This window comes from Myotis daubentonii, chromosome 5 (assembly GCF_963259705.1).
Source record: "Myotis daubentonii chromosome 5, mMyoDau2.1, whole genome shotgun sequence".
NCBI lineage: Eukaryota > Metazoa > Chordata > Mammalia > Chiroptera > Vespertilionidae > Myotis > Myotis daubentonii.
The window spans coordinates 31,456,051-31,483,699 of NC_081844.1; the positions used below are offsets into that span (position 1 = coordinate 31,456,051).

The 27,649-nt window shown below is 53.7% G+C and overlaps 1 protein-coding gene across 5 annotated transcripts; it reads right to left on the minus strand.

Moving 5' to 3' along the window:
• Window positions 1-23,564, minus strand: PIAS4 (protein inhibitor of activated STAT 4). 5 transcript variants are annotated; one of them, XM_059697171.1, is made up of 11 exons: window positions 23,318-23,551; window positions 16,985-17,411; window positions 9,890-9,974; window positions 9,095-9,136; window positions 8,644-8,734; window positions 8,415-8,543; window positions 8,190-8,295; window positions 5,485-5,558; window positions 5,234-5,394; window positions 2,582-2,712; window positions 1-1,718 (listed from the first exon to the last, which is right to left on the minus strand). In XM_059697171.1, exons 1-11 carry the CDS (start codon window positions 23,342-23,344, stop codon window positions 1,450-1,452), a joined length of 1,542 nt encoding a protein of 513 aa, XP_059553154.1. In that variant the 5' UTR covers window positions 23,345-23,551; the 3' UTR covers window positions 1-1,449. The 5 variants fall into 5 exon arrangements, with proteins under 5 accessions (XP_059553154.1, XP_059553158.1, XP_059553157.1 ...); XM_059697175.1 differs by lacking the exon at window positions 23,318-23,551 and adding an exon at window positions 20,642-20,834; XM_059697174.1 differs by lacking the exon at window positions 23,318-23,551 and adding an exon at window positions 19,340-19,408.
• Window positions 23,565-27,649: the final 4,085 nt, after the last annotated feature.

Below are 27,649 nucleotides of genomic sequence, written 5' to 3' on the forward strand. Positions count from 1 at the left end.
TGGCTTCACCTTGACCTTTTTATTTGCATTTTTAAAAAAACAATTAAATTAGAATACAAATATTAGAAAACAGCGGCCTTCAGCTGCCAGTGCAGACTGAGGGAGGCTGGACTGCGCAACTGAGTTTATACAGTAAAACTGAATTTGCCCTCGACCAGATTTATGTCCTTTTTGTCTTTAGACCTGAAATGATATTGCTTCCTGACTAGTAGAGTTGTTTATACAAAGGAAAATTATTCTGGGGTTGGTGGGGAAAGGACAGGGAAGAGAAAAAGCAAAACAGGAGGGCAGGCAGAAGTGGTCTGGGGTGTTGTGGCTTCTGAGGGGGCAAGGATGCTGGGTGGTGGGCCAAGCACCCAGCTGCAGGTCCCTGGAGGCATCTGGGGTTGCTATGGAAGCCCCATGGTTGCTGGACCACACCCAAGGCTAATTGGGTTGCTAAAGGGTGGCCCCTAGCCCAGTCCTGTTGGAAGACGAGTATGAGGCTCCAGGGGGAGGGGCTGCAGGGCAGGCCTCGTACCCGTCGGAAAACCCAAGAGCAAGAGGGGAAGGAACCACCCCAAATTAAGAGGACGGGGCAGGAGTCCCTGCTGCCCCTCAGAGGTGGCCACCTTCCCGGCGGTGGCACCCGTGGACATCTGCACTGTTCCGTAGGGAAGTTAACCTGAATTGGAGTTACCGAGGTAGCTGGCTAAAGAACTGAGACCCCCCACGCCACACGGTGCCACACCCTGAAGCCCCCACCTCAAAGGGGGTTCTGGCCACATGCTGGGTCTTCAAAATACCAAGTTATTGCACTTTCAAAAAATACAACACATCTGTGGCTAAGCCCTCCCTAGCCCACCCCCACCCACCTGCTCACGGCCCCCATCGCCCCCTCCCCGCCCCAACCCACTCCATGGCTTCTTGGCTAAAACTCTCACTGCTCAGAGGCCCATTCCAGGGTCTCTGGGCAAGAGGACAGTTCACAGAGAGAAGAAAAGCAAAGGAACATGAATGTCCAAGTCGTGGCTGCTGCCAGGGAGCCCCTGTCCTCCCTGCTGCCCCCACCAGCCCCAGGTCCCTCTGTACCAGCTGGAATGGTCATCAGAAGAGGTGGGGCATCTGGGAGGATGCAGTGTCCTGCCCACCCCTCTTCTGGGTTCTGACTCCTGCTGGGGAAACAGCTGTGTGGGTGGCTCGTCTTGTTTTTAAGAGTTTGTTTTTTGTTTCATTTTTCTCTTTTGTACTTTTTTTTTGTAATTTTACTTTTTTTTTAATCCTCCAATAGGAGAGTCCAGAGGTACAGGTGCCAGGATCCAGGGAAAGGGGTGGAAAACCATATGAACAATAAAAAGAAAAAAAAAAATCACTCCTCCCTCTGCACCCCAAGGCCCGCCTGCACCCCTCTGCGTGGTGAGCACCAGGAAAATTTGAGTGTCCGACCAGTTGGTGGTGGGTGACGATCGGTCAGCAGGCCGACACCAGACCCTTCTGGAAGGGGCAGCGGCGCTTGGGCCGGGGGCCATCCTCCTCCTCGTCCTCCTCATCTTCCTCTTCCTCCTCCTCTTCCTCTGAAGACGAGGAACTGTCCAGCGTAAGGTCCACCACGTCAGCTCCCAGCTTCCCGTTCTCAATGCTGCCCATTGTGCCGCCACCGCCTCCAGAGCCCCCAAGCATGCTGCCACCGCCACCGTTGACGTTGGGGCTGGATAGGAGCCCATTGGTGTCTGAGGTGCCTGAGGGTGACAGGGACAGATGCTCAGGACTACAGACCCACCGAATGAGGAAATGAGGTGGCAAGGGGCAGGGGCAATCCTGGGATACCATTTCTGCCTCGTGTAGAGGCCTCCTGACGTTGGGGAGCACCCTGTATAGGACCTGGCACACAGCAGGTGCTAAATAACTGTGTGCTCCCTGCAGTGCAGTTCTGAGCCCTGGTCTGTTCCACTCTGAGGGGATGGGATCCACTCCATGGGGATGGCTGTTTTATTTTTCCTTTTCCTTTTTAAAAAATATTTTATGTAATGATTTTACAGAGCAAGATAGAGGAAGGGAGAGAGAGAGAAACATCAATTTGTTGTTCCACTTATTTTTATGCATTCGTTGGTTGATTTTTTAAAAATATTTTTTTATTGATTTCAGAGAGGGAGAGAGGGGAAGAAAGAGATAGAAACATCAATGATGAGAGAATCATCGATTGGCTGCCTCCTGCATGCTCCCTACTGGGGATTGAGCCCACAACCCAGGCATGTGCCCTTGATCAGAATCAAACCCGGGACCCTTCAGTCCGCAGGCCAACTCTCTATCCACTGAGCCAAACCAGCTAGGGCCACTGGTTGATTCTTGTATGTATCCTAACTGGAGATTGAACCCACAACCATGGCATATCGGGATGATGCTCTAACCAAGTGAACTATCTAGCCAGGGCTCCTGGTTTTTTTTCCTTTTTGGTTTTCTTGGTCTTTTTTCATTTGGGGTGGCTGTGTTTTAGATGAAAATGTCACACAGCAGGACACAAGTCAAACTCAGAAACAGCCAACCCCCCAGAATAGGTATTGGGGCAAACGAGGAGCAGCTGGGGGCTGGGTCAGGGACTCACCGAGTACGAGGATGGGGCACTGGGGGCTGCAGCTGCGCTCCTTCTCGGCACGGATCGGGCACCATGAGCCATCTACCAGGTATTCAATTTCATCGGCATCCTCACACTCACTCAGGATCTTGGAGAGGAGCCTGGGCACGGAGGGGGGGTACAGGAGAACTGATTCTTAGGCCAGCTGAGCCACACCCTGCTCCCCTGGACTCTGGTGGGATGCTCACTAAGCCACTTTTTTCTTTACAAAAGAAGTTTCATGAAAGCACCAGCCAGGCCCCAGTGATCTGAGGTCCTGGAGGGAGAGGGGGCCAGTCTCTTCCCTGCATGGGGTCTGCACAAGCTAGGCCCTCTGGGAGGGTCTGTCACGTTGCTTTGAAGGCTTGCAGTCACCCACTCCTGGCACAGTGCAGGCACTCCCTCCAACACCTTCAGAGCACGGGGCCCGGGAGGCTGGCCGAAGAAGGGTCCTGCCTACCCAGCCCCCTGACCGAGCGGCCCCACCCTGGCATCCCGATTCTGTGTTACACTCACTTTTACAGTTAAGGAAACTGAGACTCAGAGAGCAGCTATGTGCTGCTCAAAGGCCCCTGGAGAGTCTCCCAGAGCGTGCCCGTGGCGAACCAGAACCAATGAGGTGTGCTCTGATCCTGGGGACTGGCTGCTAAGGTACTGCCAGCCAGGCCCATTTCAAAATGGAGGACCTAAGACCTGGGGAGGAGGCGTGAACTCCCCGAGGCCACAAGACCAGGTGGCAGCAGCCTGGGTTCTAGTCCAGTCCCCGCTTTTTGACACTTCCTGGCCAACGGGCCTCAGTCTCTGCCACCATCTCCAGCAGCTGGAGGGACCCGAGGAACAGCCAATGCTTCCTGGAGGGGAGGCCAGGCCTGGTGCACAGAACACACATGCTGCTGTGGCAATGGGTCACCATGGCCCCCAGCATTTGTTCAGTGTCAAAGCTGCACCTGCCTCCAAGTGAATTTGACCACCTAGGTCACAGTCACACAGGAGGGAGGCTGTCCTGCTCCAGGACACGCTCTGGAGCTGACGGGGTCCTTCCCACCCTTACCCTCTGGCCTCCCCTCCATCGCCACACTCATAGGCCCACCCCCAGGGTCACCCTTGTGTGAACAAAGCTCTCCCTGCAATGCACTTCTCTACCTGGAAAAATCCCACTCACCCTCCAACGCCCCACTCTACAGTTCCTCTTCGTCCTCTAGGCAGAGCATAAGCAACAGGATCTGGATCTGGCTCAGTTCTCCCTGTCCCCCCAGCTCAGGTGGGAGTTCCTGAAGATAGGGTCTGGGACAGAGTACTTTTGGGGACGCCTGGATCACCCAGCTTAGGGCCAGAGAGGAACAGATGGCAGAGCCTCAAAGAATAAATACATAAAACAAAAACCCTTCCTCCAGCAAGCCTCCTGGGCTACGTGAGGCCCCATGGGCTTACTGGGATCGTGGTCTGTATGGGGCAGAGCCACCGTCCCCAGCCCTGCCAGAGCTTCCACCACCCGAGCCTGAGTGACCCACTCTAGGCCTGTGAGGGGGAGGGAAGGCGGGTGCTGGGCTGCACAGCTGCCAGGCTGGGAACAGAGCTGCCATTCAGACCCAGACCTCATGTCCAGCCCCAGGGGCCTCCTCATTCCACCCTGAGGTTGGGTAGCACAGAGGGCTGTAGCTCAGCCCCTCTGGGGAGGGGATCCAGGCTCAGAGTTGGCTGAACCTGGCCTGGCTACCTACGAGCTGAAGGGTCCCGGGGCAGGTGACTGCCCCCTGAGTATCAGTCTCCCCATCTGAAAGGCGGGGACGATTAAGGTCCACCTCCTGGGACAGTTGGGAGGGAGGGCTTGGCAAGACCCTGAACATGGTCCCCGAGATGAGTGCTTGAATGAGGGGACAAATTCTTACCCAGTCCCTATAGGTCATTCGCAACCCTGCTGTGTGTACACACCCCAAGCTTCAAGTCTCAGCTTTCAATGGCTGGCGGTGCAGAGCTGAGTACCAACTTCTATTTAGGCTGCCACCTCTCCCTGCCCCCATCAGACTTCGGGGACAGGGGTGGGTGTGGCCAGCACCTGGCAGGAGCTGCTCAGTCAGGTGCTGGGCTCGGTTTCTGGAAACCCAAAACCTAAGCAAAGTTTCCCTTTTGGGGAGAACAGCCTTTTGCCCCTTGTCCCCAAATGGTGTGGGGACGGCCTGCTTGTTAGGCTGAGGGACAGTTTGGCCATGCACCAGCATCATCTAGAAAGGGGACAAGGAGAATGTGACCAGAGTTTGGTGGAGATGTGTGTCCTTTTCACCTTTCTATGGAGGGCATGACTAAGGTTGTACTGAACAAACTTCAGGAAGCAACTTTGTGCATCAGACTGGAGGTAAGGGTTTCTCAGGTCCCTGTGTTACGTGCAGAAAAACAGCTTCCAAGAGCACAGGTCACCCGGGGAACAGTGGGCTTCCTGGCTCCAGAGCCCCACTTCTGAACCCTAAGCTACACTCCTGCTGCCTGCACACATAAATCCTGCCTGTTTGCAACCTGGGACTTCCAACGCTGCCAACAGGCACAGAGGCCTTCAAGTTGCATGGCTCTGCTGCTCCCTCCCCAGAGACCCTCGAGGTGAGGTGCAGCCCGGCAGGCAGCGCAGCCCCCTGTGCTTTAGTGACTCACCCATCTATGATGAGCTGGTCGTAGGGGGCTGGTTTGTCGCACACCGGACACATCCAGGTCGGCTTCTTCTCGTTCATCTGGAGGTAGAAGACAGCGTCGAAGCACTGCAGGTGAGCACAGGTCTCTGCCCGGCAGGGCACGGACAGCCGCATCTTCACCAGCTGCGGGCAGAGGAAGGGGGTATGAACAGGCCACCAGGCAGCCCCCACGTAATAAACAGGTGAGGGAGGGGGACCACCACATCGACTCACTGGGCAGATGAGGGAGACCCGCACGCCGGTGGTGGCGATCTCACTGTCAGGGTCCAGGCGAAGCTTCTCTTTGACTGTGGAGAAGGGGGCAGCCAGTGTCAGTGGGGAAGGGGCAGAGGTGCCCACAGGGCCAGGCCAGGAGGCAAGTTGGGCAGCAGCCACAGTTATTTCTGATAGCTTGGGTGCACCATGAGGCAAACCAACAGGACTTTTCTGGAAAGATCCAGGCAACACACAGCTATCAAAAGAGCCACCTGCTGTGCCTCTGTTAATTCCGATGAAAACCATCCCTGAAGCCTTGGCGGGGAGGCAGGGCCCCTACTTCAAGACAGTGCCCACTAGGGAGCACCGAAGTCCCAGTCCAGAAGTGCTCACCATGGGCCCTGCAAGGGCAGAAGCAAACCTACCAGAACAGCTTCCCTTGTACAATGAAATGTTACTTCTCTAATAAAGGAAAAGATGGCAACAGCACCAAAAAGTGAGACACAATGTGAAAACATGCTCACAGTAGCACCCAAAGCCCTCCTTCTCGCCTGTGTGCTGGAAAAAAGACTGGAAGGAAAAGCACCTAGTGCAGCCCTGGGACCAGTCTCCCTCCTTTCCTTTTCCTGCATGTTCTTCTTTTTTCTTTCTTTTTCTTTTTTAATATATTTTTATTGATTTGAGAGAGGGAGAAGGAGAGAGAGAAACATCAATGATGAGAGAGAATCATTGACTGGCTGCCTCCTGCACGCTCCCAACTGGGGATTGAGCCCACAACCCGGGCATGTGCCTCTGACCGGAACTGAACCTGGGACTCTTCAGTCCGTAGTCCAACGCTCTATCCACTGAACCAAACCATCCAGGGCTGCATGTTCTGCTTTCAAAGCCAGGAAGTTAAACTTCATCCTGAAGGGTCCCAGGGCAGGTGACTGCCGCCCTGATGTCTCAGGGCAAACCAATTCTGGGTCTTGCAGAGTGGAGGCCACCCTGCTTAAAGCCAGAACTGCGCCCAAGAGGCTGCAGGCTCCAGGAAGCCTCCTTTCTCCTCTCACAGCCAATCACACCTCAGTATGAATTTCCATCCCATGATTCCTTTCTCTGCCTAACAAGTGCTAATGGTGGCCCCAGAGGCCTTGGCTCATCAGAATGACCCTGGGCAGCTAAGAATGGGTGCAATATCACTGATTTTTAAAAAAATAGATTTTATTTATTATTTTTCCATCACCATGACCCCCCCCCTCCTTTTTTTATTGATTTTAGAGAGGTAGGGAACAGAGAGAAGTAGAGGAAAAGAGGGAAGGAGAGAGAGACGGAAAGAAAAAAACATGGATTTGTTGTTCCACTTATTTATGCATTCATCGATTGCTTCTTCTATGTGCCCTAACCAGAGATTGAACCTTAAACCTTGGCATACTGGGACACTCTAACTTTAGTTAAACTGAGCTACCCAGCAGGGCTGCACTGGGTTTTGAAGCAAGGCCTCACTTTTCCCCTGACAGAGAGAAGGCGTGTGCATCAGGAAGGGTTCAAGTGAGACAAAAAACAGAAGTTCCACTGGTGATGACACCTACCTTGGGGCTGGCTGTGGAAATGAAGTCGGGGCTTCCTTCAGCAAAAACCTGACAGTCCATCCTACCAGGGGCCCAGGCTGTCACATACATTCCTCCAGCCCACAATTCTACAAGGCCCCTGACTCCTCACCGAGGAGTCAAGCCAGGCCTCTATTTGCCCCACCCTCCACCCTGTGGGCTGCTGGTGCCTGGATGAACCCTGGCCAGTCTCCACGTCGAACCCTGCCCCTGTCCAATATGCACTCTGGTCAAATTGGCCACTGTCTCCACAGGGAGAGAGGCAGATGGGACTGGGGTTGAAGAAAGGGCCCTTTGAGGGAAGGGGAGGCAGCAGGGTGGGGTACATACACTGAGACCTCGGGTCATAGGGCCTTAACTCCGCCACTCTGCACCTCAGTGACCCCACTGGTCAGATGGCATCAGAAGTCATCTCAGAGACCAGAAAGGGCCAGTGATTTGACCACACAGCTTCCAAGTGGAGGAATTCCTGAGCACAGCTGTGGCCTGGGCAGCCCTTGGTGCACGGATACAGGAAGAGACAGAACCACTTCTAGGTTTTGTCTATCACTTTTGATGGCATGTTTTGTTTGTTTTTTAAATGCTGTGACCCGCCCCCCCCCCCCCCCCCGCAACACACACACACACACATTTTTTGATTGTTAAAAGTACAAAGAAAACAGACAGTCTTACCATTTCTAATCAGACCTGGGTCATCCCCTATGCACCTTGAACCCCAACCATGAATCCAGCCTCTACTTCCCCTCTCCGTGCTCCTGGGCCCACCCACCCCATTCCCTGCACTGCAGCCATCAGGCCAGACCCGACCACCTGAGGTCTCCACGCCCCTGCAAAGCTACATACAAGCCCCACATGCTCAGCGCACCCAGACCCCCTGGCTCACTCGAGTCTGTGAGCACACCTCGCCAGTCCTGGCCTCTGGCCTCTGGCCTCTGCACTGACAGTCCAACATCCTCTAGAAACCTCCCAAGTTCCCTGACCCCCAGGGTGTTGAATGGATCCTGGAAGGTCCAGGTTCCTGACAAGAGCACCCCCTGTAGACAACAAGCTCCTCACGTCCAGCAAAGGGAAGATAAGCACTAATAGAGCTAAAACCACACTCAGTCACCTAAGGGAAGGCACTGCAGTGCTCACCCAGTGCCTTGCACAGCTCCGGATGCTTGACCCCGATGGTTTTCAACCTCTGCAGCAGCTCTGAGGAGGTCAGTTGCCGCACCAAATATAAGGCCACTGAGTAACTCTGGGGATAGAGAGGGGAAGGGTGTTAGGGCTGGGTGGGGCCAGGCAGGGTGAGCAGAGGTGGGATAGGGGTGGCAGGGCTGATGGAGCAAGCAAGTGGGCAGCACCCACCCCACTCACCTTTCCATAGTTCCCCCAGGTGACGGTGATGCGGTTGGTGGCCGAGGACAGGTACATGAGGTGAGTGAGGTTGATGGGGCGGCAGGGCCTTTTGGGCTCCACTCCGGGCTTATTCGAGGGGTAGTAGCCCTGGGAACGGGCGGAGGCTCAGCCACCGGAGATGGTCTGTGTCCCTGCCCTTCCCCCCATGCTCGCCATCCCAACAACAGACCGGGGCTGCCCTGCTCACCGGGACTGAGCAGTAGCTGTGGTTGACCTTCACAGCGATGTTGGGTGGGTACTGGTCCTCCTGCGGGCTGCTGGTGTCCGAGTAACAGATTCTGCAATGACAACGGGTACCATGGGGCTGAGGGCAGGGGAAGGGCCCTTGGGAGAGGCAAGGATGACAGACCGGGCTGCATCTGGCCCGATGGGTAGATCACAATGCTGGGCTGCACAAGGGGATCTCAGGGCCCCACGTCTGGCCTGAGTGGGGATGGACAGTGGTGTGTCCACAGCCAGGGACAGCCAGTAGGAAGAAGGGAGGAACAGGCTCCACCTCTAGCTGGGAGCCTCAGAGGACTGTCGTGAGGAAGGGGGACCTAGCTTCAATGCACTTGGGGTGGGACACAGCAGGGCTGTAGCCACCCAAGGCGGAAGTAGCCAAGGGTTCCCTCGGGGAGCTGGCACACCTGGCTTACCTTAGGACGACCTGCACGGCCTTGACCCCAGGCTGTAGTTCTCTGTGCCCCAAGGAAACCACAGGGAAGGAGAGGAAAGGAGGGGTCAGTGAGGTGGGAGTGCACCATGCCAACCCTTCAGCTGGGTGACCACTGGCCTCTCCTGGGCAAGCCAGGCAGCCTAACCCACTACCTCCCTTGGAACCAAAGGCCAATAGATACCACCTAGAATATTCTCTCCTGCCATTTACTCACTGGTGACTTGGGGCAATGACTTCCCCTCTCTGGACAATGGGGGGCTGGTGTGGATATTAAGTAGGTTGGTGGGTGCGGGCCTGGCATGTGCTGAGTGCCCCAACAAGCGGCTGCTCCAGTGGTGATTGCTGTCTCAGCTGGAGATGGAGTCTCAGAGAGCAGGGTCAGAGACCTGGGGACAGCCCAGTGTCCTTACCTGGGCGACTCTGCCCCAGGGGACACTGGCTATGTCTGGGACTGTGGTCATCATGACTGGGGATGCTCCTGGCACCAAGAGGGTGGAGGCCAGGGATACTGCTCAATACCCTACAGTGCCCAGGATGGCCCCCCTCAGAGAATGACCTGGCCCTGATGTCAACAATGCTAAGGGGGACAGACTTTGTTAAAGGGAGACACTGGCCCACCTCTCGGAGCTGCTGATTGTGCACACAGACCCTGATTGGAGTGGGGGTGAGAATGCAGGTTCTGCATCAGATCTGGCTGAAGGCTTTCCTAGGCCACCTGAGACCACATCCACCCACCATCTAGCATGGAGGTCAGCAAAGGGTGGGGCCAGAGCACCTGGAGTTCCTTATCAGCTCCACCTGTCTGGGCGTCAACGCGAAGATGCATGGGCTCTCTTGAAGCTTCTCGTTATTCTGTGGAACTAAACACAAACATGGGATCAGGGTCATGTCTGGTCCCCGGCAAGGGATCACGGTCATTTCTACTGCTTGGCCCCTTTCAGGCCGGGAAGCAGGAAATGGGAGACGGAGTCCTACTAGGCAGGGATGAGGGTGAGAGGGAACCTACTCTTTCTTGGGGCCAAACCTCAGCCTCTGGTTTAGGGAATATTTACCACTCACCCACCCCATGCCCCCCACCAAGGGTCACTCTCAGAGCAGTAGCCTTATCATCCCTGTGGAGTTCAGGTGTTTATTCAGGAAAACTGTTAACTGCTACTCTAGGGGAGAGTAGCAGAGAACTGCTACTGGGAGGATGCAGCACAGACAGGCACATACCCTTGAGCCAGGCTGCTCTCTTCAGGTCTGTAAGACACCAGCAACAACTCTGTCCCCACCTCGAACGGCTGTTCTGACACATTCCGTGAGCACGTGCCCATCAGCACAGATACTCACACATACAGGAAAAATGCTCACAGTCATACATTACTCAGAATGGTTTCTATCAGCAGAAAACTGTTAACCACCTGACTGCCGGCCAACGGGATCTGGTTAAGACATGCCACAGGAGGTCTCATACAAAGGATACTATGCAACTGGGAAAACAGGTAACCAGGATCAAGATGCTCTTTGTGTTCCAATAAGGAGTAACCTCCAAGGTGTTTGGTTACCTGAAAGTAGCAGATGCAGAGCCCTGTGTTTATCATGCTGCTACGTGTGCAACCAAATCGAGGGAGGGGGTCTGTGCAAGGGCACATTGGCTTATTTGTGCAAGAGATGTCTCTGGGGGAGGGGGTGCGAGAACTGGCCACAATCACAGCCTCCGAGGACTGCGAAAGGTAGGAGGGAGCTTTTAAAATTTATACTGCAAATCCTTTAGAACAGGAGTGGGCAGACTGTTCTATAAAGAGCTGGAGTATAAATATTTTTGGCTTTTTTGAGCCACAAGGTCTCTGCCTTGATGTCCTCACTCTGCCTTGTATCATGGAAGCTGCCAGAGACAGTGAGCGTTCAAATGGGTGTGGCCGTGCACCAATAGAACTGGTTTAGAAAAACAGGCAGCCAGTGGGGTTGGCCCCCACCCTAATTGGCCAACCCTGTCTTAGAACCTTTTGAATTCCAAACCACAACAGGTAATCTATTTAAGCAAATGTGATTCAAACTTAAAACCAGCTCCAGCTTAGAAGCCAGACTGCCTGAGTTTGTACTCCAGATCTGTGAGTGGCCGTGTACCCCTATGTTGGTCCAAGTCTAGGCGCCCTCCATGCGTAGGATCCCCCTCTCAGAGTGCACAGCCAAGTCTGTAGCTGGTGTGGTGTAAGAGGTGGCTGCTGCCATGGCCACACTACTGCCCATTCATGCTTGTTTGTTGAGGGCCCTGCTGGTCCCTTCAGAGTCCTGGTTGGGGTCCTGAGGAGGGTCACCTAATTGGTTATGGGGACACTGGCAGGCCACCTGCAGACACCTCAGTCAGGCCTGCCCAAAGAGCCCAGGGGCATTTGTGGGGGGAGGTGAGGCTTCACATTATCTGAGCTGTCAAGACTGGGTGGGACGCCGAAACCGGTTTGGCTCAGTGGATAGAGCGTCAGCCTGCGGACTGAAAGGTCCCAGGTTCGATTCCGGTCAAGGGCATGTACCTGGGTTGTGGGCACATCCCCAGTGGGAGATGTGCAGGAGGCAGCTGATCGATGTTTCTCTCTCATCGATGTTTCTAACTCTCTATCCCTCTCCCTTCCTCTCTGTGAAAAATCAATAAAATATATTTAAAAAAAAAAAAAAAAAAAAGACTGGGTGGGAGGTCAAAGATACCACCCCACTTCACAGTGACCCCCAGGGAGAAGGGAAAGGGACCCCAGCAGGCTTCTTGGGAGCCACACACTCGCTGGCCAGGGAGCCAGCAATAACAGTGTAATAAAGGTGGACAAGCCTGGCCAGTGTGGCTCAGAGGTTTAACGTCAACCCAGGAACCAAGAGGTCTATAGTTCGATTCCTGTCAGGGCACATGCCCGGGTTGCAGGCTCGATCCCTAGTAGGGGTCGTGTGGGAGGCAGCCAATCAATGTTTCTCTCTATCCCTCTCCCTTCCTCTCTAAAACATTATTTAAGAAATGTGGGCAAGCTGGTGGTGGAAGGACCAGAACCCAGGGTCCCTTTCCTGGAATGGTCCCTATTTCTAGGTGAGTCTGCTGTGAGGACTCTGAATCTAATTTTCCGCTGTGTCACTGGCCTGGGGTGTCCAACTGCTCCCCCAGGAAGCCAGGTGAGCTGCCACCTCAGCTGGGACAAGGCATACTTTACACCACCATCAGGAGGGGGCTGGGGATTCCCCAAAGCCAGGCCTTCACCAGCTCCACCTTCAGCTGTTCAGGGCTGAGATGTGGACATCACCCATGACTCTTGTCACATCCCCTCCCCCATCAATTCCTCAGCCAGTCCTGTTGGCACTCAGTGCTCTCCTCTCCCCACCACCACTGCCTGTTCTGATCAGTACAAATACCACTTGCTGGTCTCCAGGCTCCCGGGGCTCACTGTCTGCTACATAGGGCCTCGGGGATGATCTGTCCAGCTCTGTAAACATAATTCCACAGCAGCTACCCTGGATTCCTCCTAGGCTCCCTACCTGTCAAATACATCCCCCCTTGAGATCTTTGCATGTACCACCCCCTCTTCTAGCTAGATCATTCCTCCCTCAATGATCTCCACCTCCCTGGTATCTTCTAAATTTGTGAAAATGCACTGGGAAGAAAGTCTTCCCAAGCACCTTTATTTAAAAACTGTACCAAAAAATAAATATAAATAAATACATACATACATACATACATACATACATACATACATACTGTACCACCCGTCCTGGCCGGTGTTCTCAGTGGTTAGAGCATCAGCCCGTGCACCAAAGGGTTGCAGGTTCGATCCCCAGGCCTGATCGGGGTGTGTGCCTGAGGCAACCAATCAATGTGTCTCTCACATTCAAGTCTCTCTTTCTCTCCCCCACCCCCCTCACTTTCACTGTCTCTAAAAATCAATGGAAAAAATATCCTCGGCTGAAGATTAATAAAAAAAACCTACACCACCACCCTTGCAATTCTGGCACTCCCCACCTCCTTCCCTGCTTCATTTTTCTCCAAAACCTTTACATCCTAAGAATCAGCACAATGGTCAGGTGTCTTTGGGTCATCATGGGCACCACTGAACCAAAAAGTACTTCAGTTGTCATCCACACTGCTGGACACTGGGTAGCTGTGGATATATGCCCGCTCAGCCCCTGCTTACAACCACATGCCTCTGCACCTCCCAGGGACTAAAGGCGGGAACCCCTTGCTCTGAGTCCTCCAGGGAATGGGAATTCTGGGAACCAGCCCCTGGGCTAGATCTGAGATACTGACCAACAAAGAGGGCCCACACATCCATCTCCACCCCAGGCTGCCAGGCAGCCTCGAACACTACACCAGCAAAGAATATTTAAGGACCTGAGCAGATGCTCACAATATACTGGGGTGGGGTGGGAGGAGGATGACAAAACAACAGTCAGGGTACAGCCACATCTTCATAGGATTGCACCATGGAGAAAAGAAGGCGGCAAGCCCACTCGGCCAGTAGGGATGCTCCAGGGAGCACAGCCACAGCTGGTTTCTCTACTACCACCCATGTTTTCTATGATGAACACATAATTTTACTAAGTTTAAATGAAAAGAAAAGGAGGATTTGAAGAAGTCCATTGATGGGACGGTCTTCCATCTCACAAGCCTGTCTGCTGGCAGCCTGGGACCTGGGCTGCCATAGGCCTGTCTAGGCTCCCACATCATGGAATGGAGCTAAGCATGGACCACACCGGCTATGCAACGGCAGGCCGGCCACTGCACCTCAGAGATCATACCTGCCTCAGAAAGAACTCAAGAAAACAAGACCTGGAAAAGTTCATGGGACCTTCAGCAACTCCAAAGCCATTGGGACAATCCCCACGCTTCCCCTTGGCCCACCCGTCTCATGTTTTGTTGGCCTCTGTTCTCCCTCCTTCCTCCTATGCCACACCACGCTCTGATCACAATGGCCTTCATTTACAAGCTCTCTCTCACCACTGGGCCTCTGGCTGAAACACTTTCCCACTCCCTTCTTTGTCCAGTTTATGCTACTCACCCTTCAGGTCTGGACAGGAATGCCACCTCCACACAAATGCATAGTAAGGGGCTCCTGGTACTGATAAACCCCTAAAGACCATGTATTCCACAATCAGGCCATTCCTAACCCGGCACTGTTTGTAATCACCTCTAGTGCAACTTCCTGGCAAAATGTGCCAGGCCAGGGACCCCATCACCTTCTTGTTGCTTAGGCAATGCCAGCCAAAGGGCTCAGGCTGAATGAACAATGAGGCAGGCACCAGACCAACAGCTCTCAACCACCTGGGTGCTGACCACCTCTAGGGGGCAGGCAGAGAACTGGGGGCATCTGGAGCTATCCGGACAAAGGGTGACAGTGGGGGCAGGCTGAATGTCCCCACACTATGAGGAGCTGGCCACAGGATGCTGGGGAGCCTCTCAGAGCAGCACTGAGCCAGGTTGTGTTTCCTTCCTTCCGCGCGCAAGTCTCATAATGGCCTCCCTCCCCCAACCCAATCCTGACAGGGAGATCTGGGCCTTCCTTGTCAGATTCTGGCTGACACCCTAAGTGGCTGGGCTGGGGGGAACCTCAGGCTGTAAGATACCCAGTGAGCCCCAAGCTAAAGTAGCATGGCCCAGGATCATTTAGAAGCAAGTGCCCCTGCCCTGGGAGCGCCAGGCTACTGGCCTATCCCGGCTGGGAAGGGAAAGACAGATGGGCCCTTCGTGTGGAGAGGAGGCCTGGGATCCAGAACCTTTATGTGGTTCAGAACAGGTGCTTCCCTGCAGGGGTGCAAGCACTGATGGTGTGGGGAAGGATGAGAATCAGGAAGAGGGCTGAGTCCACAGCCCCGAGCCCCTTCCTAGCAATGCTGTGTGACCTTGGGCCAGCTCCTGCCCAACCGGAGGATATCATCTGTGTCTTAAGGTCCTTCAGTTCTGAGTCTGTGGCTCTATTCTTCCCCTCCCCCGGCCCCAAACATACCCTGTGTGATTTATGTCTACTATTCCAGTACGGGTTCCATCTAGAAGCCAGCTTTGTTATGGCTGACAGGTCATGCAAGGGGTAAAGGGAAGCTGGCCGAGCACAGCCTCCTAAAGTAGCTCTTGGGCAAGGCCAATGCGCCAGAATTCACATGGGGAGGTACCCAGGGTGTAAGGTGGGCGGACAACTGCTGGTTTGGGAATAGAGGGGCCAGACTGCTCCAGGGTTAGGGCCTGTGCTCAGTGAGGCCTCTCCCTAGGAACCCGGGCAGCCGCCAAGTGCTCTAAAAAAAAAGAGGGGGGACTCCCAAAGAAGGGGTACACCCTGGGACAGGGGCAGGCGAGTGGGTGGGAGCAGAGGCAGGGCGGGGTCGGCCTCTTTGTTCTGAGCCACCAGCAGAATAATTCCTGGTGTAGTCAGGGGAGCAGACTCTCCCGGAGATCAGGTGACCAGGGTCCCTGGGGGCACAGTGTAAAGCAATGCACTATGGGGTGGGAGTGGCTGCAGGCTTGCAGTGCAGGAAGGAAGCCCATGGTCCAGGCAGGGGATGAGAACCTGCCAGCCGCCCCAAGTTCAAAGTCACCTCCAGCTTCATTCCCCGCCCAGCGCCAGGCTTGCCCTGCAGCTTCCTGGTGAAAACCCAGCCTCCCCATTTTGAAGATGATTCTGGAATCTGAAAACCTTCAGGATTAGCTAGCCAGCTAGTCCTGAGGACCCAAAACCTTGCAGAGAAACCAGCGGTGTGGTGGGGATGGGTTCCAGCATCTAGAGGTTGAGGGAGCAGAGAAAGGGGAAGTCGTCCTGGAGGACTCCAGCACAGCCACATCAACGCCGTGACAGGTGCTGCCGGGCCAACCTGCTCCCCACCTGGGGGCTGGCAAGGAACATCTCCTCGTGTCAGAGAAAAGCAGAGGACGGCCTCAGACTCCAAGGCCGAAATCACCAGAACTCCTTCCTCTACCTCCTGCAACCGCACCTAGAACCACAGCCCCTCTGTAAGTAAGCCCAGCCCAAGGTCTGTGAGTAAGAAGAGAAAGGCAGCGGCACCTCTCCCTCTCCCCACACCTGAGGCAGGACAGAGGGGGCAGGCTAACACAGGACTGAAGCTGAAGTCTGCATGCAAAGAGGGGCCCCCTGGCTGAGCACGAGAGGATGCTGGGTCAGCAGGATGGAAGGGAGTGAGCCAAGTAGCCAGTGAAGGAACTGTGACCTCTGCCACAGCACCCAGGGACCAACTCAGGACCAGGGCCTATATCTGGCATGTAGCAGGAGCCGAGCAAAGATGTGGGGGTTCAACAGTGTGTGAGTGTGTGTGAGTGTGTGTGTGTGTGTGTGTGTGTGTGTGTATGTGTGCAGGGGCTCCCACTCAGCTGGTGCTCAAATATACACTGTGTGAGTGAGTGAGTGAATAAATGGGGGAGTGGGGGCTGAGATGTAAGAGATAATGGGCGGGGTCTCTGAGAACACTCAGGGAAAATCTGAGTGTTAACAAGAGGCCCAGGACATTCCACTTGGAGTCCTGGAGGCACAGGAAGCTGAGGCTGGTCAGCCTTCCCCAGCCTGAGCTCAGACAGCAGCTGAGGCTGACACCAGGCTGACAACCACCCCCAGCCCTGGCCAACGCCTTGACTTCAATCTTATGAGGGACTCTGAGTCAGAACCACCCAGAGCTAGACTGTTCCAGAGTTCTAACCCTTGGAAACTGGGACTCTCAATTGTTTTAAGCTGCTGGTATTAGGGAAATATTGTTAGATGGCATAGGTCACTAATCTAAAGACCCGAACGTGGTCCCTGTGGCTCCTATGAGGAACAAGACTTCTGCCGCCCCCTGACTTTGCTGCTTCTCAGAAAATATTCCATGGCCACAGGCACCAGAACTTGGAAGGCAGGACCCACAGAGGACGTGGACTCACCCAGTTCAGTGGGCTTCAGCAGTTCATCTAGCATGTTAAAGAAGGGCAGCTTCACCAGGCGCACTTCTGGCTTGAGGGTCTTGGCAGGCAACCGTCCGAGTCCATTTAAGTACTTCCCATAGAGCACAGGGTAGTCAATGTTGGGGCCTGTGAGTGGAGTCCTGGGCACAGTGCTGGCCCGTTCGTAGGTTGAGTGCATGGTCAAGGGATCCAGGGGCCGGTGGGGTTGGGAGACGGGTTCTGAGCTCTTCTTGGCGTAGCGTGTCTCGTAGAGCTCCTTGATCTTCTTGAACAGCTCAGGGCTACAGTCAAACTGGACCAACTGGAGGGCCCGGGTGACAAGTTCGTGCTTAAGTCCACTCTTACTCCGGCCGACGAAACCCAGGAGCATCTGAAGATCGGAGACTCGAAAACTCATCACCATGTTCTGGGAAGAGCAACCACAGATACATGTGATCAGAGGGAGCGGCTGCCAGAGTCAGGGGCCACCAATGGGGCATGGGGGCTTCCCTGAACTGCCTGGGCTGAGTGGGGGGATAACAAAATGAGGCCCTTGTCAGCTACCACCTGATCCCATGCTCCCTCCCTTTTCATTCTGGCTGGTGTGAGTGGGAGCCCAGGAGGCGGCTGTGGTATCAATCCCACTTGGCCTGGGCTTGATCCCACTTCCACTGACGCTCACCCTTCACATGATGCCCCCTCCCAGCTCAGCCCTGCTGCCCTCCTCCTCCTCCTCCATTCCTCAGCATTGCCAACACAGCACAAGCTCTTCTGACTGCCCCCACCCCCGCCTTCTATTTCAGGTTCTCTTTTCACATCTTCAGGCCTAAAAGCATCCCCAGGGCAGGAACCGGGAATCCTGTTTTTCCATAAACAGCCTCAGCCACTCCCAAAACAGAGCACACTGATGGCCTTTCTAACCCTCGGTCTCTTCATTGGGATGTCAGAAGGGCCTGATGAGGTAACTCATGTAAAGCAGAATAAATGTGCAACCAATGTCAGCCACAGACATGTTTTCCCTTTGGTCTAGACCACTGATGGCGAACCTATGACACGCATGTCAGAGGTGACACGCGAACTCATGTTTTTGGTTGATTTTTCTTTGTTAAATGGCATTTAAATATATACACTAAATATCAAAAATATAAGTCTTTGTTTTACTATGGTTGCAAATATCAAAAAATTTCTATATGTGACACGGCACCAGAGTTAAGTTAGGGTTTTTCAAAACGCTGACACGCCGAACTCAAAAGGTTCGCCATCACTGGTCTAGACTAGAATAGTGGTTCTCAACCTGTGAGTCGTGACTCCTTTGGGGGTCGAACGACCCTTTCACAGGGGTAGCCTAAGACCATCGGAAAACACATATATAATTACATATTGTTTTTGTGATTAATCACTATGCTTTAATTATGTTCCATCTGTAACAATGAAAATACATCCTGCATATCAGATATTTACATTACGATTCCTAACAGTAGCAAAATTAGTTATGAAGTAGCAACGAAAATAATTTTATGGTTGGGGGTCACCACAACATGATAAACTGTATTAAAGGGTCGCGGCATTAGGAAGGTTGAGAACCACTGCTCTACAGGATGATAGCCACAACTTAATACTAATCACCTGCTGAGAACTGAGCTGGACATGTCATTATATACTTAACTTTGACTCTTAAAACATCCCCCAGGTTGGTGTGAGCTCCACATTACAGCCAACATTCAAACCCAGGCCCGACTGATGCCAGGAGTTGTTCATCTCTACTACACTGTCCCCAGCATTGACCTACACCTGAGCACTTTAGCTGATCATTCCAGCAGGCTTTTTCCATCTGGGCAATGTAGACAAGTGAGCTGGATTGTCCTCTGTAGGGGCTGTCCTGGACATTGTGGGGTGTTCAGCAGCATCCCTGCCCACACCCACTTGATGCTAGGAGCACCTCCAAATCCCAATCATGATAATCACAAACGTCCCCCAGACATCTTCCAATATCCCCTGGGGGCAGGATCAGCCCCGATTAAGAACCAAGCCCTAGCCCAGTGATGGCGAACCTTTTGAGCTCAGAGTGTCAGCATTTTGAAAAACCCTAACTTAACTCTGGTGCCGTGTCACATATAGAAATTTTTTGATATTTGCAACCATAGTAAAACAAACACTTATATTTTTGATATTTATTTTATATATTTAAATGCCATTTAACAAAGAAAAATCAACCAAAAAAATGAGTTCGCGTGTCACCTCTGACACGTGTGTCATAGGTTCACCATCACTGCCCTAGCCGGTTTGGCTCAGTGGATAGAGCATCAGCCTGTGGACCAAAGGGTCCCAGGTTCGATTCTGGTCGAGGGTACATACCTCGGTTGCAGGCTCCTCCCCCTCCCATGTCCTGGGGCCCTGGTCAGGGTGCATGCGGGAGGCAACCAATCAATGTGTTTCTCTCACATCAATGTTTCTCTCTGTCTTTCCCTCTCTCTTCCACTCTCTCTAAAAATGAATGGAAAAATATCCTGGGCTGAGGATTTAAAAAAAAAAAAAAGAACCATGGGTCTGAGAAGAAGGCTCTGGGAATCCAGCAGCCGGAGAGGCTGTTAACTGAACTGTGGCAAAATGATGAGGTCTGGCAGGGTCCCTCCAACTAAATCAAACCAAGCACAAGAGCTCAGTTGGTCCCAATGTTTTCTTTGGGGCTGCCTGAAGATACATTCCCTCTGTGAGACTCTGGGACACCAAGGGGAATGAGAGTTCCCCAATATGCTTCATAAGCAAAGTGTCCCAAGAGGATGGGCCGGCAGAGTTTCAGATCACCCATGCTGAGCCCTGAAGCTGGCCTGAATGAAATGTGGTGGGAAAAAGACACTTCCAGGGGGAACAGAAAAACAAAACACACAGTACAAGTGACAAGAGTGGATGTGGAAAGCTGGCGAGCATGGAGCAGGATAGCACCCAAAGAAACCAATACATCGCTTAAACTAAACCTGAGAAAGTGTTATTGTTGGAGGTGGGTGGGAACCCTGCCAGGGTTTACGTAGCAGCCTCAATCCAGGAGACATAGATGTTTCCCGTTTCCTGGCTATTTAAGGGTGAGACATGGAGTCTGACTCGGGAGCCCTGGGTTCAAAACCAGATTCTGCACTAGGTTCCCAGATGACCCTAGGTCTGCTATCAGGCTTCTCTGCACTTTGGGCTCCTCATTTGTCAGCGCAAGAGCTAAGATTCCTTCTATCGGTACAACACCAGGCTCACGCTGATAACAGAGGGGGCTGTCCAGTCCTGCCTGCAAAACCTCAAGGGGGAGCGCTTTTCTGCTGAAGGGTCTTCCTCCTACTTCTGCACTATAGCTGTGGAGAGGAGGGTCTATCATGTGCCAACTACTACAGGGGAGTTCTGAGCCACTCATTTCACAAGGACTTGAACATTATATAGGCGAGAAAACTGAGGCTCCCAGAGGGAAGTGGTTGGTCCAAGGCCTCCCTCCCTGTGTGGCAATGACAGGACTGGCATTTGGACCTTCCACTCACACCCAGCTGCCTGGGGGCCTGGAAGGACCTTCACTCCACAGCACACCCCCTACCTAAGCACCTAAGCCGTCTGCTGGTCCTCAGAGAGTCCAGAATGCTTTGAAACAGAGGCATCACCTCTCTCAGCCTGACTTCCTACCTTGATCAGAGAAAAAAGGCTCACAGACTTGTTTCTTCCGGAAGAGGCCCAAGGCTGATGAGGGGAGAGGCGCTGCCATGTGCAAGCTGATGGCCTCCCATGGAGCCACAGGCAGGTGGGCTTGGCCTTTCTGAGTCCAACCACAACACATCTCCTGACGCCATCCTACCCCTGGAAGACCCCCGCCCTGCCCCAAGGCATAGCCTCTTCCACCCGGTTAGACATCTGGAGCTCCGGCACCAGCATCCGGGGACACACCCCTCAAGCTGCCACTCTGATTTCTAAGCAGCTGCCACCAGGGAGGAGCCTGCCCTTGACACTGGGGGGGTGGGAGGGAGGGTTGGGAGAGGGACACAAGCATCCAGGAGGAAGCCCCAAGGGCTAGACAGATCACCTCCTGCTGAGGCTTCATCCTGCCCCTGCCGGCCCCTCAGATCTGTGTTTATAAACAGCACCAGGCCACAGGGCTTCCAGAGTTGCAGCTGGCTGTGTGGAGAAACATCAGCCTCCATACAGTACCTGAGCTTAACTTAACCCCTTTCCAGCGTATTGAGCATGGGAGGAAAGTTAAAGCCCCTTTCTCCAGGAAATAGGAGATGGGTACAAACTGCTACAAGGTATCCCAGGGAGTTCACAGGCCGACTCCGCCTCCCCAATACCTATCAGGGGCCTTGGGTTAAGCTCAGACCTCCAGTATTCCCTTGAACCAGCCGACTTTGTACCCCAAAAGACAAAACCTCCAGCTGAGAGGTTAGGAAAGCGCCTAAAAGGGGGGACATTTCAGTTACAGGGAAGGCACATCACAATCACCGCAAGAGACTGAAGGGGAAAGAAAGCTCCCTAGGATGAGCAAGTGGTGCTGCAGACTCAAGCCCCCCTGAACCGAAGCTAGTGTTTTAGAGAACTTGAAAAAAGGGTCCACTTAATTTAACTGGGTTGGGGGGGGGGGAGGGCCCAGCCACCGGAGGGTCAAGTAGAGTTCACTGGATCATATTTCAAGGCTCTGGATGGAATAAAAAAGACTTCAGACCCTAACCTCTGTCTGGGAGGGTGGGGGCCCAGAGTCACACTAATGGTCCCTCGAGGAGATTAAATTTCAGGGCTCCAGGGACATCAGGCCTGCAGGCTGCCACCTTGGGCTCGCAGAGTTCAGACCTCTCTACTTCTCTAGAACAAGTTTCAATTTCTCCAAACCCTAGAGAAGTGCAGAAGTGTGTGTGGTGTAGGTCTGGGGGAAGGGAGGGAATACCCTATCATCACAGAACCTAGAGGGCTGCATTTCAGATCCCAGGGGTAAGTGAAGGGAGATGTAAGGGGAGGGGAGAGTGAGAGCCGACATTTCTCGGGGAAGACAGGGAGAATCATAATCTAGTTGAGGCAAGGGTTCTGGAGCCTGACCTCGGAGAGGCACCTGGGAAAGGTGTATCCCGGAGGTGGGAATGCTCCCAGCTTAGTCCTAAGAGGATTGAAAGGGGTCCCAAGCTAGGAGAGGGGATGGTATTTACGGGATGTGGAATCTGGACCCCAAACTAGAGCACGGGGAGAGGGGGAGAGGCACCGGGGAGCTGTCCTACAGAAAGAAGCCTATCCTGAAACCAACCAGGCCCTCCAAGGACAACTCACAGACCAGCAGAAAGAGGAGGGGAGTTCAGGAACCAGAGCTGGGTGCATAAAGGGGTCTAAAGCGCTGGTTCTGGGACTGTGTGGAGAGAGTGCTATGATCTGAGAAGGAGACTCACTGGGGAGTGGAATATAGGGAAGCATCCAAGATTAGGGTCTGATGCCGCGTGTGTGAGGGTTAGAGACCCCAGGCGCAGAGTCCAAAGCCTCACAGATGCTGTCCGAAGGGGAACCAGGGAGGAAAGAGAGAGAGCCCGGTGCCCCAAACGGAGAGATGGTAGATAGGAAGGCTCCGAGCCAAGTTCGGGGGTCAGGACGCCATCCTGGGGGGCAGAACACCGCTCCACTTGGGGGTGAGAGGGAGGGCATCCAGGGGGGCGGGGCTCTGGGATCCGCTCGAGGGCTCAATAGGGCCCCAAACTCCACCGTGGGGCACAGACCCCAAGAGGACGGGCTGTGTCTCGGGGCAGTTGAGGATCCTGGGTCCTCACCCCGAGGGCGGGAGCGGTGGTAGAAGGGTCAGGGGGCCCTTCTGGGCAGGGAGTCGCCAACCTCAGCCTGCCCGGTTGGACCGAGAAGCTGAGACCCAGACGCCGGCCCCCCGTGCCCCGAGGAGCAGGGAGGCGAAGACACTCCCCCAGGCCGAAGAGCACGGAGCCCGGCTCGGGGCGAGGAGCGGACCAGCAGCCCAGCCCCTCATGCTGTCCGGGGGCACTGTGCCTCCAGCTGGGAGGCGCGGCCCGCTGCCCGAGTTTAGAGAGACCTGGGCCCTAGGCGCTCAGGCTGAAGCGGGGAGGACCCTGCCTCAAGCCCAGGGCCGATTCCCCGCGCGAGGACTAGGGTGAGGTTTGGGGGCCCCGCCCCCCGCCTCCGGCCTCCCCGCCCCCCGCCCGCAACCGGAGCCCCAGGGCCGGGGGGCGAACGAGGGGTCTGGGCGCCGAGCCGCAGGCGGTCCGCACCAGGGGACCCCATGCGGAAGTCGCAGACCTCGGACCGCCGCCTGGCCCTCGGCCCCTCGGCCGCCCGCCCGGGCCGGCGCCGCCGCCGCTCACTCACTTTGGCCTCCACCAGCTCCGCCGCCATCTTGGCCACCAGCGTCCCCCGCGCCGGGAGCCCCCAGCGTCGCGTCACGTGACCGCCCGCCACTAGCGGGCGGGGCCGCCACCGCAGCCAATTAGCACCCGCTCGCCCTTCTTTTTGCAGCCCCCGCCTCTCCGGCGCGCTTCGCTGCGCACTGCGCAGGCGCGGGGCCGCCGCCTGGGCCTCCGGCCAATCTGGGCGGCGGGACGTCGCCCCCTTTCGCTCCCGGCTACCACGCCCACCCTCGGCCCCGACTGGCTTCTTAAAGGGGTATGAACCCAGCACTGGTGGGGCCGCGTGCTGGGTCTCGTCTTGGAGGAAAGGAGAGAGCGGGGCGGCGATCGCAGTGCAGCGAGGTGTCGCGCGGCCCATTGCGTTCTCGGACGCCCGGCGGGCGGCGTCGGGGAGGAGAAGGTTATCCTAGCGCAGCGGCCGCCAGTGAGTGCAGTGCAGCTTTGGCGGCCGCTAGCCCCGCACGTTGCACATCCGGGTCCTGGCCGGGCCAAGAGGGAGCGGGCTCTGCACCCACAGGCTGGCCGCAGGTAGAGAAATGCGGGACCAACGCCCCAATTCACCGGAGCGCTTGCACCCTTTACCCCTGCGGGCGACGCTCCCTCCCACGCCCGTCCCGCCTCCCCATCCACAGCAATCCTTTGGAATCTGCAGGAAGGGGAACCTAGCCCTGCTCTAGAGCTCTCTGTGGCTCCCCACTGCCCACAGGCAGCGGAGCTCAGACTTTCTACATGTTCCAGGTGATTAGTTTTTCTCTGAGAAAGAGAAGCAGAGAATATTTAAAGACGCCGGTGTAAAAAATGGCTGGGTTGACTGTCTTTTGGGAAAAGGATGTCGACCTTTAACCCACCAATTCCACTTCCCAAGGAAATAACAATTATGATGATGTTAATAATAATACTACCTAATACTAACTGCCAAGCCCTGTTTAAGCACTTAACATGTTATTTCACGTTCACATCCTTGGTTCCAATTTACATACTAGAAAACGGAGGTCTTGAGTGGTTAAGTGACTTACCAAGGTCACCTCAAACGGGTGCATAAAAAGATATGCACCTGTCCAGCCGGTGTGGCTCAGTGGTTGAGCATCAACCTATGAATCAGGAGGTCACAGTTTGATTCCTGGTCAGGGCATATGCCCTGGTTGAGGGGCTTGGTCTCCAGTGGGGGGCGTGCAGAAGGCAGCCGATCAATGATTCTCATAATTGATGTTTCTATCTCTCCCTCTCCTGTCCTCTCTGAAATCAATTATATATATATATATATATATATATATATATATATATATATATATATATTCACCTGAATATGTAAACCCAGGGAACAACTGAAGTTGCAGTTCAAATCAGAAGGCCATCTGCTGGCAGAATTCCTTCTTGCTATAAGAGGTCAGTTTTTTGTTCTATTGAGCCCTTTTTCAAAATATATATATTTTATTGTTTTTTTTACAGAGAGGAAGGGAGAGAGGTAGATAGTTAGAAACATCGATGAGAGAGAAACATCGATCAGCTGCCTCCTGCACACTCCCTACTGGGTATGTGCCCACAACCAAGGTACATGCCCTTGACCCTGGCGTCCACAGGCTGATGCTCTATCCACTGAGCCAAACCGGTTAGGGCTCTATTGAGACCTTCAACTGATTATATGAGGCCCACCCATATTAGGTAGGACAACCTATTTTACTTAACCAATTTAAATATCAATATCATCCAAAAACACCTTCATAGACACATTCAGTATAATTTTTTTTAATGCTCACCCGAGGATATGTTTTTATTCATTTTAGAGAGAGAGAGGAAAGAAAGGGAGAGAGAAACATCAATGTGAGAGAGTGACATTGATTGGTTGCCTCCCCTACACACCCTGACCGGTGATCGCACTCACAATCTAGGCACGTGCCCTGACCGGAATCAAATCTGAAACCTTTCGGTGTACGGGATGTAGCTCCAACCAACTGAGCCACCCAGCCTGGGCCAGTATAATGTTTGACCAAATATCTGGGCACAGTGGCTCAGCCAGGTAGAAGCATAAATTTAACTTGTGTGACCCAGGCAAGTGATGATGGGGTCCTGGATCAGGGGGAGGGGCAGAGGGCAGAGGGGATGGAAAGAAATGGATGGAGTCAAGAGGTTGGTTTTAAGTGTACAATCAGGTAAAGAGTGCTGATATTACCACATGCTAATTTTAAAACATTTCTATCACCCCCAAAAGAAATGCCATTCCCCTTAGCAGTACAGTGGGGCCTTGACTTACGAGTGTCGAGTTTTTTGAGATACCAGCTGTCTCTCGGCCAATTTTTTGCATTGAGTTGATAGAGTAATTTGAGTTAATGAGCTCCTTAACGAGCTCGGTCTCGGAAGGAATTAAACTCGTCAGTCAAGGCCCCATTATAACTCCCTAAACACCTTCCCAGCCCTTGGCAACCACAAATCTACTCTCTGTCTCTATGGATTTGCCTGTTCTGCACATTTCATATAAATTGAATCTTGCAACATGTGTCCTACTTCCTGCAATCCCAGCATGACTGAGAAATCAACCCTCAAAGCCCCAGCCTCCTCTCAGCTCTGGACTCCATGTCCACCTACCCTTGCACATGCATGTGGGATCTCATCATTTCTCACACACACACCATGCCCATGCTGAGCTTTCCATCTTCCCCACTGAACCTGCTGCCTGCTCTTCTCACTTTCTCAGCAAATGGAAGCTCTGTCCTTGGATTTTATTGGGCCAAAATCTTGAGGTCAGTCTGGATTCTCATTCTTCACACTCAACACGTCAGCCAAAACTATCTGTTCCATTGTCCAAGTCTATCATAAATCAGCCCACTTCTGACCCCCTCCATGAGGGCCACTTAGGTCCAGCTCCCATCCTCTCCAGACTGGACCAGCACAGTTCCCTCTGCCCTGGCCCCCAACAGACTATCTATAAATGGCCAACAGAGGGCGTCCATGAGCACATGAGTCAGGTCCCACCCCTTCTCTAACCAGAGTCCTACAGGCTCCCCTCCTCCCTGGGGCAAAAGCCCAAGTCCACCCAGAGACCCACAAGTCCTCACTTACTCTCCACCACTCCTGCAGCCACAGGGCCTTCCTTCCTGTTCCTCTAATACTCCAGGCATGGACACTCAGGGCAGGGTCATTCTGAGTGGCGGGGTGGGGTGGCGGGCACCATGGACTATCGCACAGCATCCTTGGTCTCCGCACACTCCATGCCAGGAGTACCCCCATTGTGACAGCCACAGATTTCCCCAGATATCACCTCGTGTCTCCTGGTGGAAGAATCATTCCCAGGTGTAATCCACTGATGTAGGGCAGGGTTCACAGCAGGGTGTATCAGGGTCTTTTTTTTTTTTTTTATTGGGATCTCTACTCATATGTTCCCCTATGCACAGGGGAAAGTATTGTTCAATGTTTTTGTTTAAAAAGTAAAATCCAGCCCTGGCCGGTTTGGCTCAGCGGATAGAGTGTCGGCCTGGGGACCAAAGGGTCCCGGGTTTGATTCTGGTCAAGGGCAGGTACCTTGGTCGCAGGCTCCTCCCGGGCCGGGGTCCTCATGGGGGCTCGTGCAGGAGGCAATCAATTGATGTGTTTCTCTCACGTGGATGCTTCTCTCTGTCTTTCCCTCTCTCTTCCACTCTCCCTAAGATAATCAGTCGAAAAATATCCTTGGGTGGGGATTAACAAAAACAAACAAACAAAAAAAACCCCCAAACACAAAATAAAACAACAACAAAAAAGTAAAATTCAAAAATAAATAAAAAGTGAAAGTCAACTGAGTAAATTTGAAGATGTAATTGGCTCTATTAAGTGATTCATTAATAAGGTAGCATCCCATTTAGCAAGTAAGAGTGCTCCAAGGGTGATGTACAAAATAGGCTCTCCTCTATAGGAAGAAGGGTGGAGCAAGGGGTGGATATTGACAAAAGAAAAGGGAGGGTTGTTTTGGGGCCGGGACATCTTTTCTCTGGGGAAGAGAAGGGGGAGCATTTTTACCATGCAGATACTGCCTTCTCTTTCTATGGGGGATGGAGAGGGCCAGACTACCAGAAAATTCCACACTGGTTGGTTAAGATTACATTTCTGGGAGAAACTGAAACTATTAGATCAGGTTTGGCATCATGGGCTTTTATTTATTTACTAGTGCCCTGGTGCACAGATTCGTGCACATTGAAAGGAAATTAATTAGAAGGTGGCTGGAGGTCGGGACTTGGTGAGAAGGGCCGGACACACCCTGGAGCCAACCTTCCACAGTCCCTCCTGGCCAGCCGCACCTGGGGCAGAGCAGCGGCTCAAAGGA

What these genes read in the sequence shown, in the direction of transcription:
- PIAS4 (XM_059697174.1), bottom strand. Translation starts at nt 19,393, where the DNA reads ATGCACCCTGACCAGGGCCCCAGGACATGGGAGGGGGAGGAGCCTGCA. An exon ending in GGAGCTGTGCAAGGCACTGG is followed by an intron (nt 5,559 to 8,189) that starts GTGAGCACTGCA and finishes CCTTCTCCACAG; the next exon opens with TCAAAGAGAAGCTTCGCCTG. An exon ending in GGGTCTCCCTCATCTGCCCA is followed by an intron (nt 5,395 to 5,484) that starts GTGAGTCGATGT and finishes CTCTGCCCGCAG; the next exon opens with CTGGTGAAGATGCGGCTGTC.